The sequence below is a fragment of the Sarcophilus harrisii genome, chromosome 2 (genome assembly GCF_902635505.1).
Source record: "Sarcophilus harrisii chromosome 2, mSarHar1.11, whole genome shotgun sequence".
NCBI lineage: Eukaryota > Metazoa > Chordata > Mammalia > Dasyuromorphia > Dasyuridae > Sarcophilus > Sarcophilus harrisii.
The window spans coordinates 116,082,117-116,105,930 of NC_045427.1; the positions used below are offsets into that span (position 1 = coordinate 116,082,117).

The following is a 23,814-nucleotide window of genomic DNA, read 5'->3' on the forward strand; positions in this document are numbered from 1 at the left end:
TTTTTGCATTATTATTGTTAACATTAATCATCTATCAAAGATGATTGTGGTATAGAGGTGATCTGGGGTCTTCTAAAGCAATGATCACAGAGCATATGCTCTGGTAGTGTCTACCAAGTTAGGAAAGCTGTAAACGTAGGCCTATAATAGCAAGACTGTGTGGCTGCCTTGCAAAGATTAGCCTGACTAAATTTTAAAAGGCTCTCCACTCTAGCAACTTTCAAAGACCACACGAGAGAGGATTTTTGAGTTAGTGGCAGAATCATGAGTTCATAGAGAAAAGCTTAAATGCCATCTAATCCAATGCACTTATTTGACAAATAAAATCAGCAAGTATTTATGATAAGTCTTTACTATGTGCCAAAAATAGGGACAGCAAGGTGGCACAGTAGGTAGAGTGCTAGGCTTAGAGCCAGGAGGCTCAAATTCAAGTTCAGCCTGAGATACTTATTAGCTGTGTGACCCTGGGCAAGTCACTTTACCCTAGTTACCTTCTTAGTTCCTCATCTGTTTAAGGGGCTGGAGAAGGAAATGACAAACTACTCTACTATCTTTGCCAAGAAAACATTAAATGAAGTTACAAAAAGCCAGATACAACTGAAAAGTTACTGAAAAAGACTGAGTATTTGTTGTCTCATGATAGACTCATTACTAGGTTGCATACAAACTGGTTTATTATGACAACCCTGAGAGGAAGAGAAGTGCATTATTTTCATTTTATAGATATTGAAAAACTAACTCAAGAAATTTATCAAGAAAACAATGGAGCCAAGACAAGTTTAAATCTTAATCTTTTTTCAGGGTTCATTCCTATGAACCATGATGATGATAATAATTACAGCTTACAACATTGAAAGAATAATAATAACAGTTGACATCTTTTAAAAGACCTTATGGTTACAAAACACTTTTTGGTAGTTTTTCCTCATTTGTTTCTAGGCAGGTGGGTTTTAGAGCATTGAGTCTAGAGTCGGCAAGACCTAAGTTCAAAAATGACTTTAAACGCTTAAATAGTTGTGTGGTCTTGGGTAAATCACTTAGCTTTGATTCAGTCTCCTCATCCATACAAGGAGATAATAACAGTACCTGCCTCCCAGTGTTTTTGCAAGGATTGAATGAGGTAATATTGGACAAAACTAGCTCTTTTTATTTATCCCACTAACTTCTTAAAACACAGATGTTTGCCATTTAAAAAGCTTGTTTCTGAAGATTTAATCCTTTAAGATTGCTATATTTTGTTTCATTTCCTTATTTGACATTGTTTTGAGTTGCTTGCTTATCTTTTTTCCTTATCTTCATAGGTATTTTATTGGCCGTGTGCCAGGCTTTGGAGAATACAACATCTGCCTTGAATGGTGAGTTGTTTAATCTTCTGTGTTAAGTTCATTTCATAGAGGTAATGAAGAGAAAACCATTACTTTTGAACCAACTCAGATGTTGAGACAAGAGTTCAGACTTCTTCCTGGAATTAATTTTCCCCTTTCCTTCTCAAGTCTAGTGATTGTTCTCTAAGCCCAATTCTGGCCTTTAATTGTTAAGTACCAATTCATCACATGCTCTGATTTAACTATATTAGTATTTCAATGATCTTTATGTATCTTCTGGTCAAAAAAACTTCCTTTTTCTTATAGTCAACCCTCTGGGGACACACCTGTATTTAGCAAGGCTTGTATTTCAAAGATAGATACTCAATTTTTTATTGAGCATATAGAGATAGGTCTCATGTAATATCAGAAACTATGTATTTCAAAGATACTTTATTTGATTGATTATCCCCACCATCAGTATTGGAGTCCAATCTCAGTTTCTTTGTAGATAGTCATTATGAATATCTTCTGGTGAAAAGAATTTTTTTCTTATATCAACTCTCTGGTGACGTACTTCTGTATTCAGCAAGGCTGGTTCTTTAAAAACAGATATACAATTTTTTATTGAACACATACAGATATCCAGGTAATACCAAAAAAGAATCCTGTGAGATGATCACATTATTCAGATTCCAATGATATGAAATTATATGTAAAACAAGATAATTGCTGCTAACACAGTGGAAATGTGCTGTGTGAATTCAAACAATAAGATTAATTCAAGGAATTGCTTATTCATACTAATATAAGACTTAGCTGTACACCCTAACCTTTGGTGAGATACCAGAGAAATATTTTAGTGGAAGGATTGTACTAGGTACTTGCGATTTGAAAGATTTGAGTTCTGTTCTTGAAGTTTCACTACTAGGAGAGAGTATTTCCTATCTACCTATCCATTTTCTCATCCTTTCATATTATCAGAGAATTTGTAGTGGAGGTGAGGGGAAGAATACAGGGTCATGCCAAAAGAATTGTACTTTAAGAATAAATTTAATACAATTCACCTAGCATTTATTAAGGGCATACTTTGTATAAATTAGGGTAACTATGTAGCATCATGATTAGAGTGCTAGGTTTGGAATTGGGAGGATTTTAAATAGCTATAATACAATGAAGGATAAGATGGGTAGAAAAATGGTTTGTGGACCATCCTCATGTTCTTTACTTTCATAGGTTGTTAGAGCTAAAAGGGTTTTAGGGATCACCTGTTCAGAAGAATGGGTAGCTAGGTACATCAATGGATAGAGTTCTATACCTGGAGTCAGGAAGATTCATCTTCCTGAGTTTGAATATGGTCTCAGCTAGCTGTGTGTCTCTGGGTAAGTTGTTTAACTCTGTTTATCTTAATTTTCTTATTTGTAAAATGAGCTGGAGAAGAAATGACAAACCACTTCAGTATCTTTGCCAAGAAAACCCCAAATGAGATCATGAAGTGTCGCACATGACTGAAAAACAATTGAACTGAACAATATTCCAAAGAATATTCATCATCTTGTCTTTCTACCTCCTGTTTCCCAGTTCTTAGAAATTCCTTCTAAGCGGTGATCATCTTTTTAGCCGTCACCTTGTTCAAGGACCCCTAAACTCATTGAAACCTTGGGATCTTAATTTAAAGGCAAGAAGTCTCAGGACAAATAAAAGGAAGTACAGTGCTACCTTACCCACAGGGTAGTAAAAGAGACATGAGTAGAAAATGGAAATTGGGTCAAGGTAAATTTAGATAAATTACTCAATAATAAATCCTTGACTAACCTTTGGTAATTAGAGATGAATATTTAAAGTTCAGGGTACAACCCTAACCTTCTGAAAATGACATCATGGAAAGGATATCACATATGCTGCCATCATCCAATAGAGAGGTCAAAACTTCCTTAACAATAAGAACTCCCCTGAAATAGAAGTGACTACCAAAGTGAGTTTCCCATCACTGGAGATTTACTAGAGGAGGTCAGATGATTACTTGTCAGAAATGCTGTAAAGCAGATTCCTTTTTAGGTAATGATTAAAAACCAAGTATCTTTCAAGGGCCCTGCCATCTTTTTAAGTTTTATCATCCAGAGTGGCATTTCTTATAATCCACTTTCAAAAACTTCCATGATTTCTCAGATTCTTTCCTTTCCCTCCAATCTTCCTTTTAAGGTAACATCTATTCTTTCTACCTATCATTCAGCTTAAGTGCCATTAAGAGGGAGTAGGTGCAGCTAGAATTATCTTCATCAGCAAACTTTTACTGAGTACTTGCTAGATTGTTGGAATTTAATAATTTTCAGTTGTTTCTGACTCTTCATGATACCATTTGGGATTTACTGGACAGGTTTGTCATTGCCTTTTCCAACTCATTTTACAGCTGAGGAAATGGAGGCAACAAGGTTGAGTGACACACAGTGTCACACTTGGTAGGTGCTACAAACATAACAGGGTGAAATAAAGACGTCTCTGCCTTGGCAGTCAGCAAGCCTGAGGTTTAACCACAACTCTGTCTCCAATTCATTGTGTATCTTTAGGCAGTTACATATAGTATAGGAGGTGCTTGGTGAATGCTTGCTAACTTGCCTTGCCTTGGCTCTGGATCCTAGGATCCTTGTGCCATCCCATGAGGGATATGGGCCAGGTGGTTTCTATGGCTTCCAATTCCAGATTCTCTCAATCAAGTGCTGATGAATGATGGAGATAGAGGGATGCAGAATTTAAAATAAGATCATGGGGTTTAGTACATAAAGGCACTTCTGGTTGTAAGGGGTATTTTGGAGTGGGGACTGGGATGGGGATTGTTTATTTTTAAGGATCCTGGGATCATCCTGAAAGGACTCTTACATATCATTGAATTCCACCCTCTTATTTTACAGATGAAGAAATTGAGCCCCAGAAAGATTCAGTCATTTGTTTGAGGTACCTAGAGTAGAAAGTGATAATCCGTGCTTGAGCCTGGGTTCTTTGACTAAATCTATCATACTAATATGAAGGGTAATAACACTTGGAGAATGGAGTAGGGGATGTGGTACTCAAATGATCCCTCCTCACTGTGTATTGTTCCCTATCTCTTAAAAGGCACATTTTTATGTAGTTAGGGAGGGACAGAATGCACTGTGACTATAAAGGTGTTAGGCTGATTCTGTCTAAGCCTCAGGAACATTACATAGCTCACAGGCTGCTGGGCTGGTTCTCATATTTTAATAAGCCTAAGTATAATGATTGAGGGGGGGTGTGGTCCAGGGGCCTAGGAGATGACACTCCACTCTGCCTAGTGGTATGCTCTGGGCTCTGGACAGAGGTCTTTGTAGCCAACTGCAAACTTCCTGCAAAATCCAATGATATATAGCTACACGTGAGAAGATTTTAGGAGGGCTGATTAATTTATCATAATTTTTTTTTAAGCAGCTACTGAAGGGAGTCAGACATGATTGATTCTCTGTTGACATTGTGATTTTTAATTATCTTGGTAGTGGTGGAGGAGATGGGAACAAGAACTGTGGTGGGACCTGAGTAAACCAATTGAGTTTGATAAAAAGAGAACAGAAATCAGGAAAAACCTCTTTGGAGCTTGTGCTTGTTTGGAAATTAGAAGAATATGGGTCAGCCAGCCAGCCAGTAAGTCCTCTGTTTATTGGGCATCTTGCTCAACAAAAGCTTTTTAGAACCATCAGGCTCTTCCCCATTCCTTTGTCTGGGGACAAAGAAATTGAGCTGAAGTCATTCTAAAATTAGAAGCCTCACGTGCCCTACCCAGGTACATGGTTCACCTGCTTCAAATCTGGGAATAAAAGCACAATTTGCAAGAAACTTGGCAGGCTGCATCTGGAGGATGAAACTCCTTTTTTTAAAAAGCCTTAGCAAGCTGGGAGAGGTGGGCAGTGAGAAAGAGCTGCCTAGACTAGGAAAGGGGAAACTTCACAAATCTGTAGTCCAATAATAGAAATATTTTCTCAGAATAGAAGCATAGGTTTGAGCTACATTTCTGATAAGTACTTATTGATATAACCAAATAAGAGAAAGCAACTCAAGGGACATTTAGTCCAACCTAATTTTACAGAGAGGAAAACTGAGGCTCAAAGAGGAGAGGAATTGATTAGGATCAAGTGAGTAAGGAATAAGTCATAAGTAGTAGCAAAGCCAAGATTCAAACCTAGGCATCTTGATTTCAAATTCAGCGTTCTATGTTGCCAGTGCTACATCAACTATTCTTTTTTTTTTTTTTTTTTTTTTTTTTTTTTAAGTGCTTTGTAGTGGAAAATCAAAACAAACACACCCTGGCCTTGGACTTAGGACAGCAAGCTTTGAATTTAGGCTTTATTTCTTTATTCAGAAAATAAGGATATTGGGATAAATGATCAATAAATATTCACTTTAAGCACCTACTATGTGTCTGACACTGTTTTAAGTGCTACTACTGAGTTTTAAAAAAAAGCAATGATTCCTCAAGATGATATTCTATTGGGGAAACACCACATGCCCATAACAAGTACATATGAAATTTGTAATTTTGGTGGACAGACATTAGCAACTGTGTGGATCCATAAGGTTCTCTGTCCCCAACTTTAATATTCTATGATTCAAAATGAATTTGCTCATTGCAGCCAACCCAAAATAGAAGCATCAGGGGAAAAGCATCAGGCCCATTCCTATAGACTTGTGATGGAGATTTTTGCATCCAGAGAGGGACTGAATATGTATCACCACATATAACCCTTTTTTGTTGTTGGTTACTTGCTTTTTTCCCCTCATTTTTTTCCTTTTTGATCTGATTTTTCTTGTGTAGCATGATAAATGTGGAAATATATATAGAAGAATTATACATGTTTAACACATTGGATTATTTGCCATCTAGCAGGAAAGGCATTGGGAGAAGGGAGGTAAAAATTTTTGGAATACAAGGTTTTACAAGGGTTAATGCTGAAAACTATCTTTGCATATATTTTGAAAATAAAAAAAAATATTACTTTTAAAAAAAAATCTCCTTTAATTCACTTAAAATTTCTGTAACTTCTGTCATTGATCTTAGTTTGGCCTTCTGGGTCCAAGTCAAATAAGTTTGATCCTTCTTTCAGCTGACATCCCTCACTGCAAAAAGTGGGAGAAAAAAAAAAATCAGATTTCCCCTAAGTCTTCTCTTCTATAGGCTAACCAATTCCAATTTCTTTGATTCCTTGTATGATAAGATTTCCTGCCCCTTCTTGCTCTACCTCTGTTGAATACTCTCAAGTATTATCACCATTTTTAGTAAACTATAGCATACAGATCTTAGAACAATAATCCAGATGTGATCTGATCTGCCCAAAAATCTGTGTTATTACCACATATCTTCTAGACATCCCATTTCTAATAATGCTGTCTAACATAATGCTAACTCTTCTCTCCCCCTCTTCTCCCCCCCCCCCCCTCCCCCAGCCTAATCAGACTTTTGGCTTGTATTGAACTTACAGACATTCAAACCCTTGGATCTTTTCTTTTGAATTGTGGTTGGTCCACATTCCACCACTCCCACACCCCATTGTGCATTGCTAAGGATGATTTTTGGACCTTCTTGGCAAGAATTTACCTTTATTCTTATCCATCTTCCTCATCTTAGTTTGGGCCCATTGTTTTAGTCTGTCAAGATCTTGGTGAATGTCATTTCTGGCATGTAATATGTTAACTACCTCTCCCAGCTTTGTGCTCTCTTTTGCCTGGAGGTAGAATGTTGTAATGGAAAGAGAATTGAACTTGGGATCTGGAGAGAACAGGATTCAAATCTTGCTTCTGAGACTTAACTATCTGACTAAGCAATGAAAAGCCTTGCCCCAGGATTACACAGCCTAGTTAGTGTCTAAGGTCTTCAGGTTTCTGATCCCAAGACCTCTACCCTATCTATTATACCACCTAGCTGCCTCTGAGAATCCACCTAATTGTCATCTAACATCTTCATCTTGTTCATAAATAGAACAAGAAAAATTAGAATTTCTATTGAGTTATTCTGCTTAGTTTTTATACGGTGGATTTGGAGATCAAGGACCTGTTTGTTTCTATTACTTTTCTACTATTTGGTGATAGTGAAATGGGAGAGGAGAAGGTTTGATAGCTCTCTTCCAGAATGTATGACTGCCTTGTGATGAGGTTGGAACCTATGTCAGTAGTTGGGAATTTGTCGAGATAGATTTGGCCTAAATAGCATAAAGAATTCCTTAACAATTAGATATATCCAAGAGTGGGATGAGATGTTTTGGCAGGTATTACCTCCCAAAGAAGTTCACCTTCATTGGAGGCCTTCAAACTAAGGCCAAAAATCACTATTTGTCAGGCTTGGGGAAAAATGGGTTGGATGAAATTGACAATTCCTCAACTATTTTGGTTTCAGGACCACTTTATACTTTTAAAATTATTGAGGACCCTCCCTAAGAGTTGTTGATATTTATCATATTAGAAATTAAAACATGTTGGTATTATTATGAAAATAGTTTCAACTTCTCAGATTCCCCTGAAAGATGTCGGACACTCCAGGGTCACTGGACCACATCTTGAGAATCACTGGATTAGATGGTTTCTGAAGTTCTTCTCTGAGTTTTTGATTCAAAACTCAAGTTTGTACCTGGAGATTATTATTCCTATAAATTCATGAGAAGGAAGATGACTGGTTCCATGATTCTCTTTCTCTTTACCCCCTTTACTCTTTTAAAGTATTTCATGCCCCAGTCTGAAATTATCTGATTAGGTTTAAGATTTGTTTTCCAATTTGTGGAAAGTTTAGGGAGATCTCCAGAGCTATGAAAAAAAAAAAATAATTAGAAGATGAGGAGATCAAAGACTTAAGGGGGGGGAGGGCTACTTTCTTTGCTCATTTTTTTTTTTAAATAGTATAATGTTAAAAACAGTTTTCAACATTCATCTTTGCAAAGCCTTGTGTTCCAAATTTTTCTACCTCTTTGCCCTATATCCCTCTCCAAGACAACAAGCAATCCAGTATAGGTTAGACATGAACTTTCAAACATATTTCCATATTGGTTATGCCGCTGCACCTCAAATGAAGAGGTCAGTTTAGATAACCTCCAACATCCTCCTTAACTTCAAAACCATATGATCTTCCAAGTTATTATAAGAAAATGTCATATTTTTATAGCTCTTTAGGGTTTGCAAAGTATTCTGCCATAACAACATTATCCCCATTTTGCAGATGAGGAAACTGAGACTCAAAATTTTAAATGACATATTATGCATTACACATCTGGATATTCAAAGTGTCAGAGCAGGGATTCAGACCTGAGTCTCCTGATTCCAAATCCAAGGTCTTTCCATTATACTATGCTGTTGGAAATTGGTAACTTTACCAACAATATTGAATATACTTTAGAGGCAGCTAGGTGGCGCCAGAATGACCAGAGTATCAGACTTGAAATTGTGAAGACTCATCTTCCTGAGTTCAAATCTGACTGCAGACACTTGCTAGATGTGTGATCCTGAACAAGTCACTTAACCCTGTCTGCCTCAGTTTCCCTCATCAATAAAATGAGCTGGAGATTCCAGTGTCTTTATCAAGAAAATTCCAAATGTGGTCAGAAAGTGTCAGGCATTGCTGAAATGAATGAACACTTTCTTTTTAAGTCCTAAGAGAAATTCACCTTGGTAGATTGTCTTGCACTTTAGTACAGTAGCAAGAATATTCAGTTTACTGGGTTCAAATGACTCCTCTATTTTGGACTGTATGACCTGAGACTAGTCCCTTCCTTTTCTGGGCCTTGGTTCCCTCTATTCCATGATTTCCCATTTCCCTTCTAGTCCTAAATACATGATCTGTGTAGAAACTCTGCTTTATCAACATAGCTGAGAATCCAGTCCAACATGGGGTCATAATTTTGAGTGCTGATTGGGATCTAGTCCTACTCCTCCATGTTAGTAGTACTCCTCTAGGGAGTAAGTAACAAACAGAACTGGAACTCAGGTTTCGGATTCCAAATTTAGCAATCTTTCTACTGCACCCAGCCATCTCTGAAGCAATCTATTTCAACTCATTGCTGTGCCAAATACCCAGTAATTTTTTTGCTTAAACACAGTAAGTGAAGGGAATTCTTACTATCTACCAGAGCTCTCCATTTTCAGGCAAGTCTAATTGTTAGGAAAATTGCCTAAATTTTGAAATATTTCCACTCTTTATTCCTATTTCTTCCCCCTTTAGCCAAAAGAGAATGAGTTTAATCCTTCTCCCTGACATTCCTGCAATTACTGGGAGATAGGCATTATATATAAACCTCTTAAATCTTCTCTAGGCTAAACATAGCCAGTTTTCAATTTTGTATATTTCCAAAATCAAGTGAAATAACATCTAAAGAGCTTTACAAAAATTCACAATACAGTAACAATTGTTATTATGATGTTTCTTCATTTATAACATTATTGTATTCTACTGTTGCAAATATGCTGGTTCCCTAAGAACTAGTGACTTTTTGGAATTAGGGACACATTAGGATCTCAAATGATGCCCACATAAAGTATATTTTTAAATATGCATATATAAGTTTATTGATATATTTTTGGATACTTCATCACAAAACACAAACTCTTTACAAAGTATCTCCCTCTAAGAAAATAGTTTATAAGTTATTAGCAGAAAGAAGGAATATGTCCTTTAACTTTGGCAACATGGCACTTGACTTATAATTGATCAGTTTTGTTGCAGACCAGAATTTTGATACTTCTTTACATTGTTTTATCCTTTGTATTGTTTTCAGAACTGTGCTTTCTTTACTCTTCATCACTTTATACCAGTCCCCCTGTGCTTCTGATTTTTTTTCCTGTCCTTTGTTACAATGAAGTTACATTGCCAACTAATTTATTCTGCCTTTCCCTGATTCTTGGGCATGTTTTCTTTTTGCTACTATAAATAACTTTACCATGAATGTTTTTGTGTATGTGTTTTTTCTTGATGTTGGTAACTTCCTTTAGAGAAAAATTTACATAATGACCACAGAAGAATACAGGAAAATTATGATGAAAGACTTCAGAATTCTGTTCAATGCAGTATTTAGTCACAACTTCTGAAGACTAATAATTAAGTGTCCTGTCTCAGAGAAATTATAAGCTACATTTTCAGACATGGCCAATATACCAAATGTGTTTGCTTGGCTATAGTTATCTATTACAAGAAAAGGATGCTGTTGGGAGTGAGGAAATCACTGGAAAACAACAATTACATAAAATAAAATGACATCAAAGAACATTTTAAAAGAAAAAAACACAAAACCTCTCTGGGATATAGTCAGATTTATTAAGTGCTGACTATGTGCCAACTCCTGTGCTGAATTTTGAGGATACACAGGCAAAAACAGACACTGTTCTCAAAGATCTTACATTTTAATGGGAAAGACAGCATGTAAATAAGAAGATTCACTGATGGAAGGCAATTAAAAAGGGTAAGGCCTTTTGTAGGGATGGGATTAGAACTGAGTGTTGCAAGAAGCCAGGGAATTAAGAGGCAGAAGTGAGGGGTTTGGGAAGCAGAGCTTACCAGTGGTGGAGAGAAAGGTGCAGAGACAGTACATGATATGTCCTCTCCAAGAAATTGCAAATTGACCAGTATTTCCAGATTATAGATTGAGTGAGATGGAAGTATAAGAAGACTGGGAAAAAATAGGAAAGAACCTTATGAAGCTTATGAAGAGTTGCAAGTATCAAACAGAAGAGTTCCCATTTGATCCAGGAGACAGTAGTGAACAGTAGAAGCTTATTAAGCAAGAGATTGTACAGATTTAGTCCGACTGTGTTTTAGAAAAATCCCCTCGATGGTTAAATGGGGAAGATAGATTGAAGTGGAGGTGAGATTTGAGCAAGGAGACCAGTTAGAAGGCTATGATAGTGGTCCAAGTGAGAAGTAAAGGGGACCTGAACAAGAGTTATAACTGTATGAGTGGAGAGGAAGGTAGAGGAGCAAAATCTGTCTATATAGATGTGTATTTATTTACATGTGTATGTGCACAGATGCAGATATACATATATACACACAGTTGCATACATATGTATATATTAACACGTGTATGTCATCTAGACCACCATGCATGTTATTTGTATTTATATACATATGTATATTTGTTGTTCAATCATGTGTTATTTATGACCACGTTTGAAATTTTCTTGGCAAAGGTAATGGAATGGTTTGCCATCTCCTTCTCTAGTTCATTTCATATATGAGGAAACTGAGGCTAAAAGGTTGTGCCCAGGATTACACAGCTTGTTAATGTCAAAGACCAGTTTTGAATTCAGATCTTTCCACCTCCAAGCTTGGTACTCTCTATCTATTGTACCACCTAGTTGCCACATATATACGTGTGTGTGTGTGTGTGTGTGTGTGCATACAACATATACACATACACATCTGCATAAACATGTTGTAAAAGTAGAAATAATCAGATTTGACACAGAGGATTTGATGTTTTGGGTGAATAAGAGTAATTAGTTGAGATTGACAATGAGGTTGGGTGACTGAGAAAGATGGCGTACTCCTAAATAATAACTTGGAAGTTGAGAAAATGGTTTGGGGAGAAAGATCATAAGTTCTGCTTTGGACATGTTGAATTTGAGATGCCAACAGTACTTCCCTTTCAAGGTAACAAAAAGACAGTTGTTTATAGGACATTGTAGCTCAGAACAAAACTAGGACTGAATGCATAAATATGTGAAGTATATCATCACAGTCTCTCTGAGTTAAAGGGTATGTATGTATGCAGTTTCTAACTTGGTTAAGAAGTTCATATCATGTTTCTTTCTGGTTTCCTGATCTGAAGGTTGCAGCATGTCTTCCCTACAATATTAGGCAATGAGAGTTTCACACAGCCTTTGCTTTATTTCACCATTTAGACTGATGCAGCAGGAAACTTGTTAAAAGTCTATGTCTTGCAAGAAGCATTAGTTCTTAATACCAGAAGGGGAAAATTAATGATAAGTATTTATATGCCTATATAATATTCATCATATATAGAAAAAAGAGACAAACTATAAATATAAGCACCTTGAGAATAGGGATTATTATGTGTTTGTGTATATATAGGAATAAGTTTATAAAGATGTATACATAATATGTATATAGATTTGTATATACATATTTATATTATATATGGTATGTGTATGTGTTTATATATACACACACACACACACACACACACACATACACATACACATATATGATATGTATGGTAGAAGGAGGTTTTATATTGAGATTTCTATTAGGTCTACTTATTCCAAACCCATTAAAGTATGCTGCCTCTTCCCTTCTCCATCACAGGGGGTGAACAATGTTAAAATCATAGATCTTGTCCTCCCTCTCTTATCCCCAATAAAATTAGCAACAGTAGATTGAGTTTTTATATATTATCTTAGAATGTAGGACTTTGTACATGAGTTTTGCTTTCTCACTTAATCTATTTACATTCTATGATTTTACTTTTGGAGGGAACATGATTTTGTGATTTAATAATAACATTTTAAAAATTTCACTATTTGAAGGTAAAAAGCACTTTTTGTCCAGTCGTTTAAAATATAGGCAGTCTTCAACTTACATAATAGAGACCTGCTTTATGTAAATATGTGGTGGTGAATAGGTAGCAGAGAAGGGTGAGAGAAGAACTGGCATGGTTTCTTTCATCTTTCTCTTCTTTCCTATTCAAATCCCTGTGATGGAGAAGGAAGAAGACAGCACAGTTCAATGGGTCTAAAATCAGACCTAATAAAGCCTTCTAACTCTGAGTATTAGTTTTCTTCTCTCCAAAATAAAAGGGATGGACTAGATTACAAATGTTTTTTTGTATGCTACCAAAGGAAGATTAAAATGTAATTAGGAATATTTAACAAAATAAAAAAAATATATAGATAATATTACATTTTAAAACTATATCAATATACAGCGTGTAAGGAGTCTTATACTGCTTAGTGGTCCTATTTCTGAGTTTGACAGCATTGAATTTGATGTTCTCTAAAGTTCATCTAGGGTTCAATAGTGTATGGATAGCTATCGTTTATTATGCCATATGTATATGTGTCTTCTTGTTCCTTAGTTATTTCAGTCATGTCTGACTCTTTGTAACCTCATTTGGTTTTGTTTTTTGGCAAAGATACTAGAGGTGGTTTCTTACTTCTTTCTTCAGCTCATTTGACAGATGAGGAAACTGAGGCAAAGAAGGTTAAGTGATTTGTTGCCCAGATCAACAGCTAATAAGTATCCAAGGCCAGATTTGAACATGAAGATGAATCTTCCTGACTGTAGGACCTAGTACACCCCATTTAGGAGTGAGTGGTATGTGTGTGTGTGTGTGTGTGTGTGTGTCTCCATCCTGTGTCCTTATAATGTCTCCTATGTTGAGTGATATCTAATTAGCTTCTATTCATATGGGAGTAGATAGGTTGGTATATAAATTATGATTAAATAGCAATACCTGACTGGAATACCAAAAGCTGATTTCCTGAATAATGGAGAATGAGCTTGGATTTATAAGTTAAATTCTAACCAGAATGTCTATCTGGGTCATCCTCTAAATTATCTGAGGGTGTATAAAAGGGTCCTCATTCTGGGGTAAAAGAGTGCTCTTTGGGATAATGCTTGGGGTGGATGAATATAGCTCTAAGCCTCAGAGAATCATGGCAATCAAAGTTAGCTGTATAAGTATTAGTTAATGAAGATATTTGAGAAAACTTGGGGTCCATGAGAATAGAAGTAGAATTTTGATATTTCCACAAAGTGCTTTTTCCCCCTCACGAATAAAGTGCCCCCTTCTTGGGGGAAAAAGAAAAAGACACTTGTACTCTGTATGCTGGTTGAGCATGATCCAAGAGGGATTTGAGCAAAAGGGTGCTCCATTAGGATGGAAAATCTTGTGGCCAAAGGATAGTTGCCTCCTGACACACCTGAAGAGGATTTGAAATCTCTTTTACCCCTTGGCTTTCTATTACTTCTGGGATTAAATATCAAATCCTCTGGCTTGTAAAAACTTTTACATCCTGATCCCTCCCTATTTTCCCAGCCTTAGTGCACTTTATTAGAAGGGTGACCTACCATTACCTCAATGTATTTTAAAATCCAGTAATAGTGACATTTTTTTTCATACATCACTTCCCACCTCCTGACCTTGCACTAGCTGTCCCCTGTGCTTGGAACTCTCTTATTCCTAATCTCTGCCTCTTGGCCTCTTTCAAGTTCATCTGACCTTCTGCACATAGCCTTTCCCAGTCTCCTTCCCCTTAATACTGTTGTTCTTCTTTTGAGATATGTCCTATATATCTTGTGTGTACATAGTTCTTTTCATGTCATCTTCCTATTAGAATGTAAGTTCCTCAAGGACAAAGTCCAATTTTTCCATTCCAGTTTCCTTAGGGCTTAGCACATTACCCTGGCATATCATAGCCACTTAATATATGTCCATTTACTGACTAAGGAGGGGGGATAGGCAGAAAGACCTGTAAGGAGACTATTACAGTATTCTAGCTTGGTGGTAAATAAAGGTCTATATTTAGCTAATAGCAAAACTGGAGTGGGTGACAGAAGACATCACAGGTTTTAATTTGCCTCAATAGAATACCTACAAGAATAAATCAAGGCTTTTTCTTTCTAAAAAGTATTAATCATCTTAATTTTTATATCACCTTTTTTTTTTTTAAATTAAAGCTTTTTATTTACAAAGCATATGCATGAGTAATTTTTCCAACATTGACCCTTGCATAACCTTTTGTTCCAAATTTCTCTTTCTTCCCCCCTCCTCCCCCCCAGCTGGCAAGTAGTCTAATACATATTAAATATGTTGAAATACATGTTAAATCCAATTATATGTATACATATTTATAGTTATCTTGTTGTACAAAAAAATCAAATCAAGAAGGAAGAAAAGGAAAAACGGACAAAGAAAACAATGAGAATGCTATGTTGTGTTCCACACTCTGTTCCCATGGTTCTCTCTCTGAGTGTAGATTACTCTCTTCATCACTGCACAAGTAGAACTGGTTATTATCATCTCAGTATTGAAGAGAGCCACATCCATCAGAATTGATCATCTTATAATCTTGTTGCAGTGTATAATGATCTCCTGGTTCAGCTCATTTCACTTGGCGTCAGTTCATGGAGGTCTCTCCAAGACTCTCTGAAATCATTCTGCTGGTCATTTCTTATAGAACAATAATATTCCATAACATTCATATACCATAACTTATTCAGCCATTCTCCAATTGATGGGCATCCACTCAGTTTCCAGTTTCTCTAATTTTCTATGATCTGTGTGAGTTAGTGGCTGAGAAGAGTTCTTATTATGTCCCCTATCATTTATACTTTCCAATATAATTCTATAGAAAGAGCCCTCTTGGTTGCCCTTACAATTCAGCAAATTACAGTAAATGTCCATCTAACTAAAATACAACTACTGACTAAACAAATGGTTTGATTATTTGTGCTGCACCCTGCTTGGGATCCAAAAGAAATAGAGAAATTAGATAGTAGGATTTAGAGTTAGAGGGCAGCCTAGAAATTGATCATTACCCAAGATTCAGTTTTGTTTTCAAATCGGGGATTTTTGAAAGTCTCTATGTAAAAAATGCCATTCAATACTAGCAATGTTTACCCCCAATTAGAAGTGATATTAAACTATCTCAGAAAGAGTTTGGGAATCAGGACACTTGTGGTCCAGTCCTGATTCTGCTAATCAAAACTTGGTTCTGAGGTCACACTACTTGTATGACCTCAGTTAAGTCTTCCCCTTTCTGGGTCTCAGTATTAATGTAGAATGAAGAGAGTGAATAAGATGATAACTAAGATCTTAGCTCACTTTGTAATTCTCCAGGCTGTTTTTTTCCCCCTCATATCCCTCAGGTTCCCAGGGTATTACATAATTGGTAAATGTGGGTGTGCCCGTTGCAAATTTTGTCAAGTCAGTAGATTTTTGTTTTCTTGTTTTGTAACTGGGCTTATTGTTGATAACTTGGGGCTTCAGCATCTCAGTTCTGCCCAGAACAAAAGACACAGGTTGAGAACCCAAAGCTCCAAGTACTCAGGATTACCATGGTTGACAGCAATGCTCAAAGACAAAGACTAATAGTGTGGCATCATTGATTGTGTTGAAATCCTAAGACAGACTCTCTGAATGAACTTTCTGAAAGAAAAGAGTCTCACATTTCTATTACAGGCCCCCTAAAGTTGTAGATTTTTGATTAAAAAAAATTTAACAATTTTCTCTCACTTCTAGTCACAATTTCAAGAAAAAATTAAAACTTGTGATAAATCTGCATCATCATTCAAAACAAATTCTGTCATTGGGCATGTCCAGAAATGTAAATCTCTACCCTACAGTTCTAAGTTCCTCACCTCTTTGTCAGGAAGTTGTCCTGTGGAATTATGGTTTCCCATTGTATTGAACAGAATTTTAACTCTTTCATACTTGTTTGTCTTTACAAAATGTTATGAATTTGTTCTCTTGCTTTTGCTAATTTTCCTGTACATCAGTCCACATGAGCCTTCTTTTTCAAGTTTGTCCATCCCTTTCCAGTAGAATTCCATTATATTCATATGGAATAATTTGTTCAATGTTCAATTGATAGATACCCCCATTAGTTTTTAGGTTGTAATGCTGGAGACAGGCCAGATAGAGAAAGAGAACTGTGGCACAACAAGGTCTTTGCTATCACTGGAGCAAAAAGCTACTACAAGTATTTTTTGGTACATAAAATCTCTTTCCTCTTTGATTTCTTTGGGATATAGGGTATAATTGGGTCAAAGGATATGTACAATTTAGATATTTTTAGATTCCCTGTATTTATGATAGCAAGACTGGGATTATGTCCCTTCTTCCTTATTTATAATTATATAGAATGCCAGAATCCTTAGAACCAGACAGAATTTTAGAGATTATCTCTTCTAATCTTTAACTGCCGCAAAACTTTTCTCACTATCTCCCCAAATAAACACTACACAAGAACAAAAGAAGGAGGATAGTGAAGAACATAAAAGGAAACTGGAATGACAGGTTGTTTAAAAACAAACTCCCCCCCTCCCCAAAAAAGGCGTGGTATTAAGAACTTTCAATGTGACTAATTTAAATGAATGGATTCAGATGCAAGGAGATAAGGAGATGATCATCAGGTGCTGATTTTTCTTTCTTTATTTATTCATTTTAATATTCCTTTCCTTCTAAGTAGGAAAGAAATATAGCTAGAGGATTGGAATTGATAGGATCTGAATTAGATTCTTGCCTGAGATACTTATGAACTCTGAAACCTGACAAGTCATTTAATCTTTTTTGCCCTCAGTTACCTTATCTATAAAATGGGAATAATAGCGCCTACTTCCCAGGGTTATTGTGAGTACATTATGAGATGATATTTCTAAAACAGATTTGGCAATTGTTAATGCTGTAAAGTTACCCATGCATATATCCTGTAAATAAAAGGCTATTAAATCAAAAAATAAATAAATAAATAAATAAATAAATAAAAACAGTCTGTAAATTTTAAAATACTATATAAATGCTGTTAGCATTATGCCTTTTTAAATAGGATTTTAGAATTGAAAAGAATAGGTCCCTTACTATCTGTGGGGCCATGGGCCAATCCCGACTCTTATCTATAAAAAATGGCATTAGAGGATGTTCCAATATCTACTTTATAAGGTATGTAAAGTACTTTCTTTGTACATGTTAAAGCCCCATGCACATGCCAGTCATGTGTATTTTTATTTAGTATAACCTCTTGCAGTTGAAATATAAGAAAAAGAATACTGCATTTGTAGGTGAGAGACCACAGTTTAAGTCTCAGCTTCCAAATCTGTCATAAGATTGATTATAAAAGTATTTTCATTACCTGCCTCAAAGAGTTAAAAAATAGCTCTAAAGCTTTAATGCCCCACAGGAATGCATTATTCTTTTATCAATGAAGAAAGTGACCCTCAGCTGAATTAAGTGACTTGGCCAGGGTCCCACAATTAGTTGTTGAGTGGCAGAGTCAGGGCTAAATCTAGGCGTCCTGCCTGACTCCTCATCCCATCTGCTATGCCACATTGACTCATATAATATTCAGATTCAGTAACTAAATACCAGAGAAGCATGGACATTTTTCAAGGAGCAGAAGGTTCTTTTTCAGATTGATTGCTAAGCTTATGGTGACCTTTTGCTCTGGTTGCCATGCAATCATGGTGTATCTTACTTCGCGTGCTGGTATATGTATGAATTCCATTTTCTGTATTTAACATACACTGCCTATAATTAGGTGCCTAGCAAAAGGTTTAGAATCAATCCCCATAATTGTTTTAGAGCCCAAATCAAGTGTGTCAAGAATTTTTCTCCCCCAAAACTAAGGAGATAGCTTAGGGGAGGATGAGCCTATAACAGGCTGTATATTTGAGTTCAAATAATTGGCTTCATATTCCAGGACTTTACTACCTTTGTGATCACAATCATTTGCCTCACCTTTTTACGTTTTAGTTTCCACATTTATGAAAAGATGGGTTTTAGTCCAATGACCTCTTTAAATCTCTTCTAGAACAAGATCCTATAAACCTTGTCCTTAGAGAATACACTTCAACATGTCTCTATCACAGCATATCTTCCTTACCCCTGCTGCCCTTCAACAGCCTATCCCCTCCTAGGACCATCCTTCAACAACACATCCTCTAGGGACTGCCATTCAACAATCTATAAAAACTGAGTGTGTGCACATATGTCCATACACATCACACAAACATTTGTGTATATATGTGTACCTGCACATATATTACGCATGTGTGCATATGTGTATAATTATAGACATGATGTTCCATTTTGTATATTTGCTCTGAGACTTCCAGGAGCATTGGTGAACCGTATATATAAAAATCAACCAAAATAAAATGAACCAATGTTATTCATAATTAGAAAGTAATTGGGGGACAGCTAGGTGGTGCAGTGGATAGAGCACCAGCCCTGAAGTCAGGAGGACCTGAGTTCAAATGTGACCTCTGACACATAACACTTCCTAGCTGTGTAACCCTAGGCAAGTCACTTAATCCCAATTGCCTCAGGGGAAAAAAGAAAGTAATTGGGTCTATATATAAATCAAATTAGCATTCCTATTCCTCAGTGAAGGTGTTTTATCAGGCAATGACTTGAAAGGCACTTTGGGTTTTCAGGAAAGATTTTAAATATGTGAAATCTAAATATAAGTCATGGTTATAAGTTATCCCAATCTGTGGTAAGGTAGAAAGCTAGAATTTAGGATAAAAATGGCTAATAAGACTATGAATAATAACTTTTATATAGTTCTTACAATGTTTTAGTTATGATGCTAAGTATTTTATGAAAAGTTGTTCCCATTTTACAGATGAGGAAGTTGAGGCAAACAAGTTAAATGATCTGTCTAGGATCACACAACCAGTAAGTGCCTGAGGCCATATTTGAACTCAAGTCCTTTTGAATTTGGGCTTAGACTAATTACTGTACTATCCAACTTATACCCAACCAAATAATAATAGCCAACATTTATATAGCACTTCAATGTTTGAAAAATGTTTTGTATATTATTTGATCCACAACAACTCTTTAAAATGGATGCTGCTATTACCCCCATTTTACAGAGGAGATAATAGATAATAGCATTTGTGTAGCACTTTTAAGATTTACAAAGTGCTTCATACGTCATTTACACTTTACATTTTAGCATTTCAGTCATGGAAGGTAAGTGTTATTGTTATTCTCAGGAAAATGAAGCAAACAATTTGCTTGGGATCCAAAGCCAATCAGTGATTGAGATAGGATTTGGTTCTTTTTTTGTTTGTTTGTTTGTTTTGCTGCTCAGGCAATTGGGGTTAAATGACTTGCCCTGAGTCACACAGCCAGAGATAGGATTTGAACTTAGATCCTCCTAATTCTAAGTTCGGTACTGTAACCTTTACTGCAAGTTGCCTAACCGAAGTCCATATTCTCCTGTTATCACTCACTCTCTACTCTGGAATTCCTATGAATGTACCTTGAATTACTATCCTTGAATTACTATCATTCCATCCCTTCCAGCTGGACAACTAGCCTGCTTTAAGGGCCTTGCATTTGTCACTTAATATACTATATCATCAGATTCTAGGTTCTGGAGAATTTTTATAGAATGAAAGATCATTCCTTTCCTTTCAACTTAAATTAGGAATTTAATTTCAAATTAAGAAACTCTATAAAGGACCAAGAACCCTAATTTTAAAAAATTTCTTTTGGAACTTAAGAGGTGAATCTTAGGATGACCAAACTGTCAAGCCCTATTTTATAAACCAGTGCTATTGTGGACCCTTACTCATAAAGCCTAGCCTTGCTCATCTGAAAATCTCTGTCCTCATTTTCATATTACTCTCATTCCATGATTCTTCCATTTTTCACACCTTATTTCTTACAATATTATCTCTTGCTAGCAATTCAATGTAAGACCAAAAGCTTCATACAGGGACATCGCTCAATGTTGCGTGTTCTGTGGTATTTGTGAAAGAAACCTATGGATATCTAGAACTATTCAAAAGAGGAATGAGCTGCCCCCAATAAATCTGTTGGAGGGTGGATAGCCATGTGAGGGATGTTATAACAGGGGTTCATATTCAGGTATGAATTGAACTCAACGACCCCGAGGATCCTGCCAACTATGAGGTTTTTTAACTATGCAAACATCTGCACTATGGGTCTCGTAGGCCATCTGAGTGATCTGTTTGAGAATGATCCCAAAAGCAAGGAAATAGTTGCAGTGAGGTAAGGTGATGGGAGAGATGGGTTAGAAGTGAACTATCTGTTGCTTCTGGGCTTGAAAGTGAACACTAACCGTTTTTTCGTGTCAGTTTCCACTCAGTATAGTTCATTTGATAGATAAAACCCGATATGATGATTAGTGAAACTTGTGACAGCCACTCTGTTTCCTGTTTTATAGACCCTTGACTGGGTTTTATGAATGGGTAGAATTGAAGGGAATGGAGTTAAAAGGTATACAAACATGTCAACACTTTCTTTTTTCTGGCGTGCTCCGTGGTTGGATAAATGAACGGGGCAGGGCATAGAAAGCACATATGTAGAGACTTGTTCTTGGGATGATACATTGCTGAGATGGCTGGGACGTTGAGGCGGATGTTGTCTCATGGCTTACCTGTGTTCAAAGCAAAATAAGTTGGGAGGTTAGTGAGAGACCAATTCATACCACCTCAATTATTTACTCAGAGTGACGCTGAAAGGCATTTGTGTCTTTTGGAAGTTCTCTTCGTAAATAACAGCCCTGGCAATGAAATAAAACCTCCTTTCTAGACTGGAGGGGGCAGATGCCCAACTCCATTAAAACAGCATTTGAGTAAAAGAAAACTCTGTATTCTGCAAATGAATGAGAGAACTTCCACTGTGCTTATGTAACCTTACTGTAAAGCTCACTGTCAGCCCTGAAATCTGCAAACTGAAAAGCAAATTGTGCTAGAAGAAAGAGAATGCAACATAGCCACAAAAATCATTGCCTTTGTGATGTGATTTGAATATTGACATACACTTTTTTTCCCCACATTAAAATGGCATAAATGCATTTTTTCCTGTCCTTAGGGAAAGATAAAATGCAGCATCATTTTTCTGTATTTTTAGTAATTTTACTTTAAGGTCCCATAACAGAGACCTTTTAACCCAATATATATATATATATATATTGAGCTGATTCTTAAAAGGGTGATTTTGTTTATTTGTTAAACTTCCCAAGGTAGTAGTTATATTACTGGTCAGAAATTGAAGTTTGTAGTTGGATCACCATAATGATTATTAATACAAATACCTCCCATTTCTATTGTATTTTGAAGTTAAAAGAGCAGAACTATTCTTCTTATTCCCATTTCAGAGATGATAAAACTGAGTTATCCAGAGTCACATACTACACAGGTATCCACAGGTCACACACCTAATGTCAGAGGCAGGATTCAAAGCCATGGTCCCTGACTAGGGCTCTTTCCACTATTTCATCATTATTCCTTCATTTATTTATATGACAAAATAACCAGTAGATGGGAATATATACATAGTTAAGATATCCTTACACTAAACCCAACACATCACACAAGTTTTCACTTGTCCTATGATTGCTATCCAATGCTTATAAACAAAGACACTAAAGTCCTTTTAGATGCTGATCAAAATAGTTTTTTTCAATCCCAAAGAATAGGTTACTTTTCCTTAAACATTAATAACATCTCATATTTCTCAGGGGTTTTAAGATAAGGTTTACAAAGTGTTTTCCTCATCATAGCCCTTTGAGTTTGTTATGTATTTGTTGCCCTTATTTTCATAGGTTTTGTAGGCATAGGTTTAAAGCTAAAAGGAACTTTTGAAATCAAGATTGACATTCACTCTGTCTCCCAACCCCCAGGACCCAGAGAGGTTAGATGATTTGCTTAAGAGCATATTGATTGTCCTGTAACTCCAAATCCATTATTATACCACTTTAGAAATTGAGTCAAACATGTCAAGTGATTTGCCTGTGGTTCTGTATAACTATCAAATACTGAATTCAAGACCATAGCTCCCTGAGATCCAGAACTATATGTGGAGGGACTTTGAATGCCATCTAGCCCAACTCCCTCATTTTATAGATGGGAAAAACTGAAGCCTAAAAGGTTAAGTGGTTTGCCCACAATCATGTTCTTTCCATTGAACTATCCATTGTACCATCCTGAATATTAATCTTCTGCTTCCAAGGCCAGTTTACCTTCCACTATACTGATTTGCCTCATAATTGACCTTCTAAAAGTCAGCAGCACCAGTTGCAGGAGATAGGAATTGATTACCCTTTGTGGGGGCAATTGGGTGAAAGGGCCCAACTTCTGAGTTTGAATGAAAACCTTCTTGGCCATGAAGAAGCAAGAGAGGAGTCTGAGAATGCTGGGGTTTGCAGGATGGCAACACTGCCAGGTCTCTCAGAACATCTGTCCCAGCTGTGGGAACCTTCCTTTGTAGGACTAGCTAGCGTCATTTGGTGGGGAGGAGAGATTTTGGTAAACACTGTGTAGGAGGAGGAATGAAATGGATAGAGAATGAGGTTAAGAAATGGGTGTGTGAAAAAGCCAGGGTTGAGTGAGGCCAAAGTGCCTCAGAGCAACATTCCAACTCCCACCTTTTTCTAACAGGTGGTCCGGGACACTACAGGCACCTGCCCGAAGAGCCCATGCCCCAAGCCCACTGAACCAAAATGCTCCCTTTGCCCTGGGAGCAGACTAGGGAGATAGAAACCCCAGGACACAGAATGCCTGAGGAGAGATGATATCAGAGTCCTCCCTCCATGCTATTAGAAGCTTGGTGTCAGCCTGGTGGCTTTTGGATGTGTGTGTGGGAAGCTAAGAGCTCTTGGAGCCATTGCTCCTCACTCAATTTAGCCCTCTGGGGTGAGGTGGTATGATTGGACAGTGTACAAAACTGTCTTTCAAAAAAGCAATTTCTTCCCACTGCACATCTTAATAACTAGATTCAGGTCTTAAGACTTTTTTTAGCTTATTTCCCAC

General features: G+C 36.6%; 1 protein-coding gene across 2 annotated transcripts in view; it reads left to right on the top strand.

Moving 5' to 3' along the window:
• The window catches only part of TGFA (transforming growth factor alpha), a 111,334-nt gene that overhangs the window by 43,019 nt on the left and 44,501 nt on the right, over window positions 1-23,814 (top strand). For both annotated transcript variants that reach the window (XM_023494689.2, XM_031950633.1), the window contains exon 2: window positions 1,302-1,355. In XM_023494689.2, coding sequence (XP_023350457.1) covers window positions 1,302-1,355 — 54 coding nt within the window. The remainder of the gene's footprint in view (window positions 1-1,301; window positions 1,356-23,814) is intronic.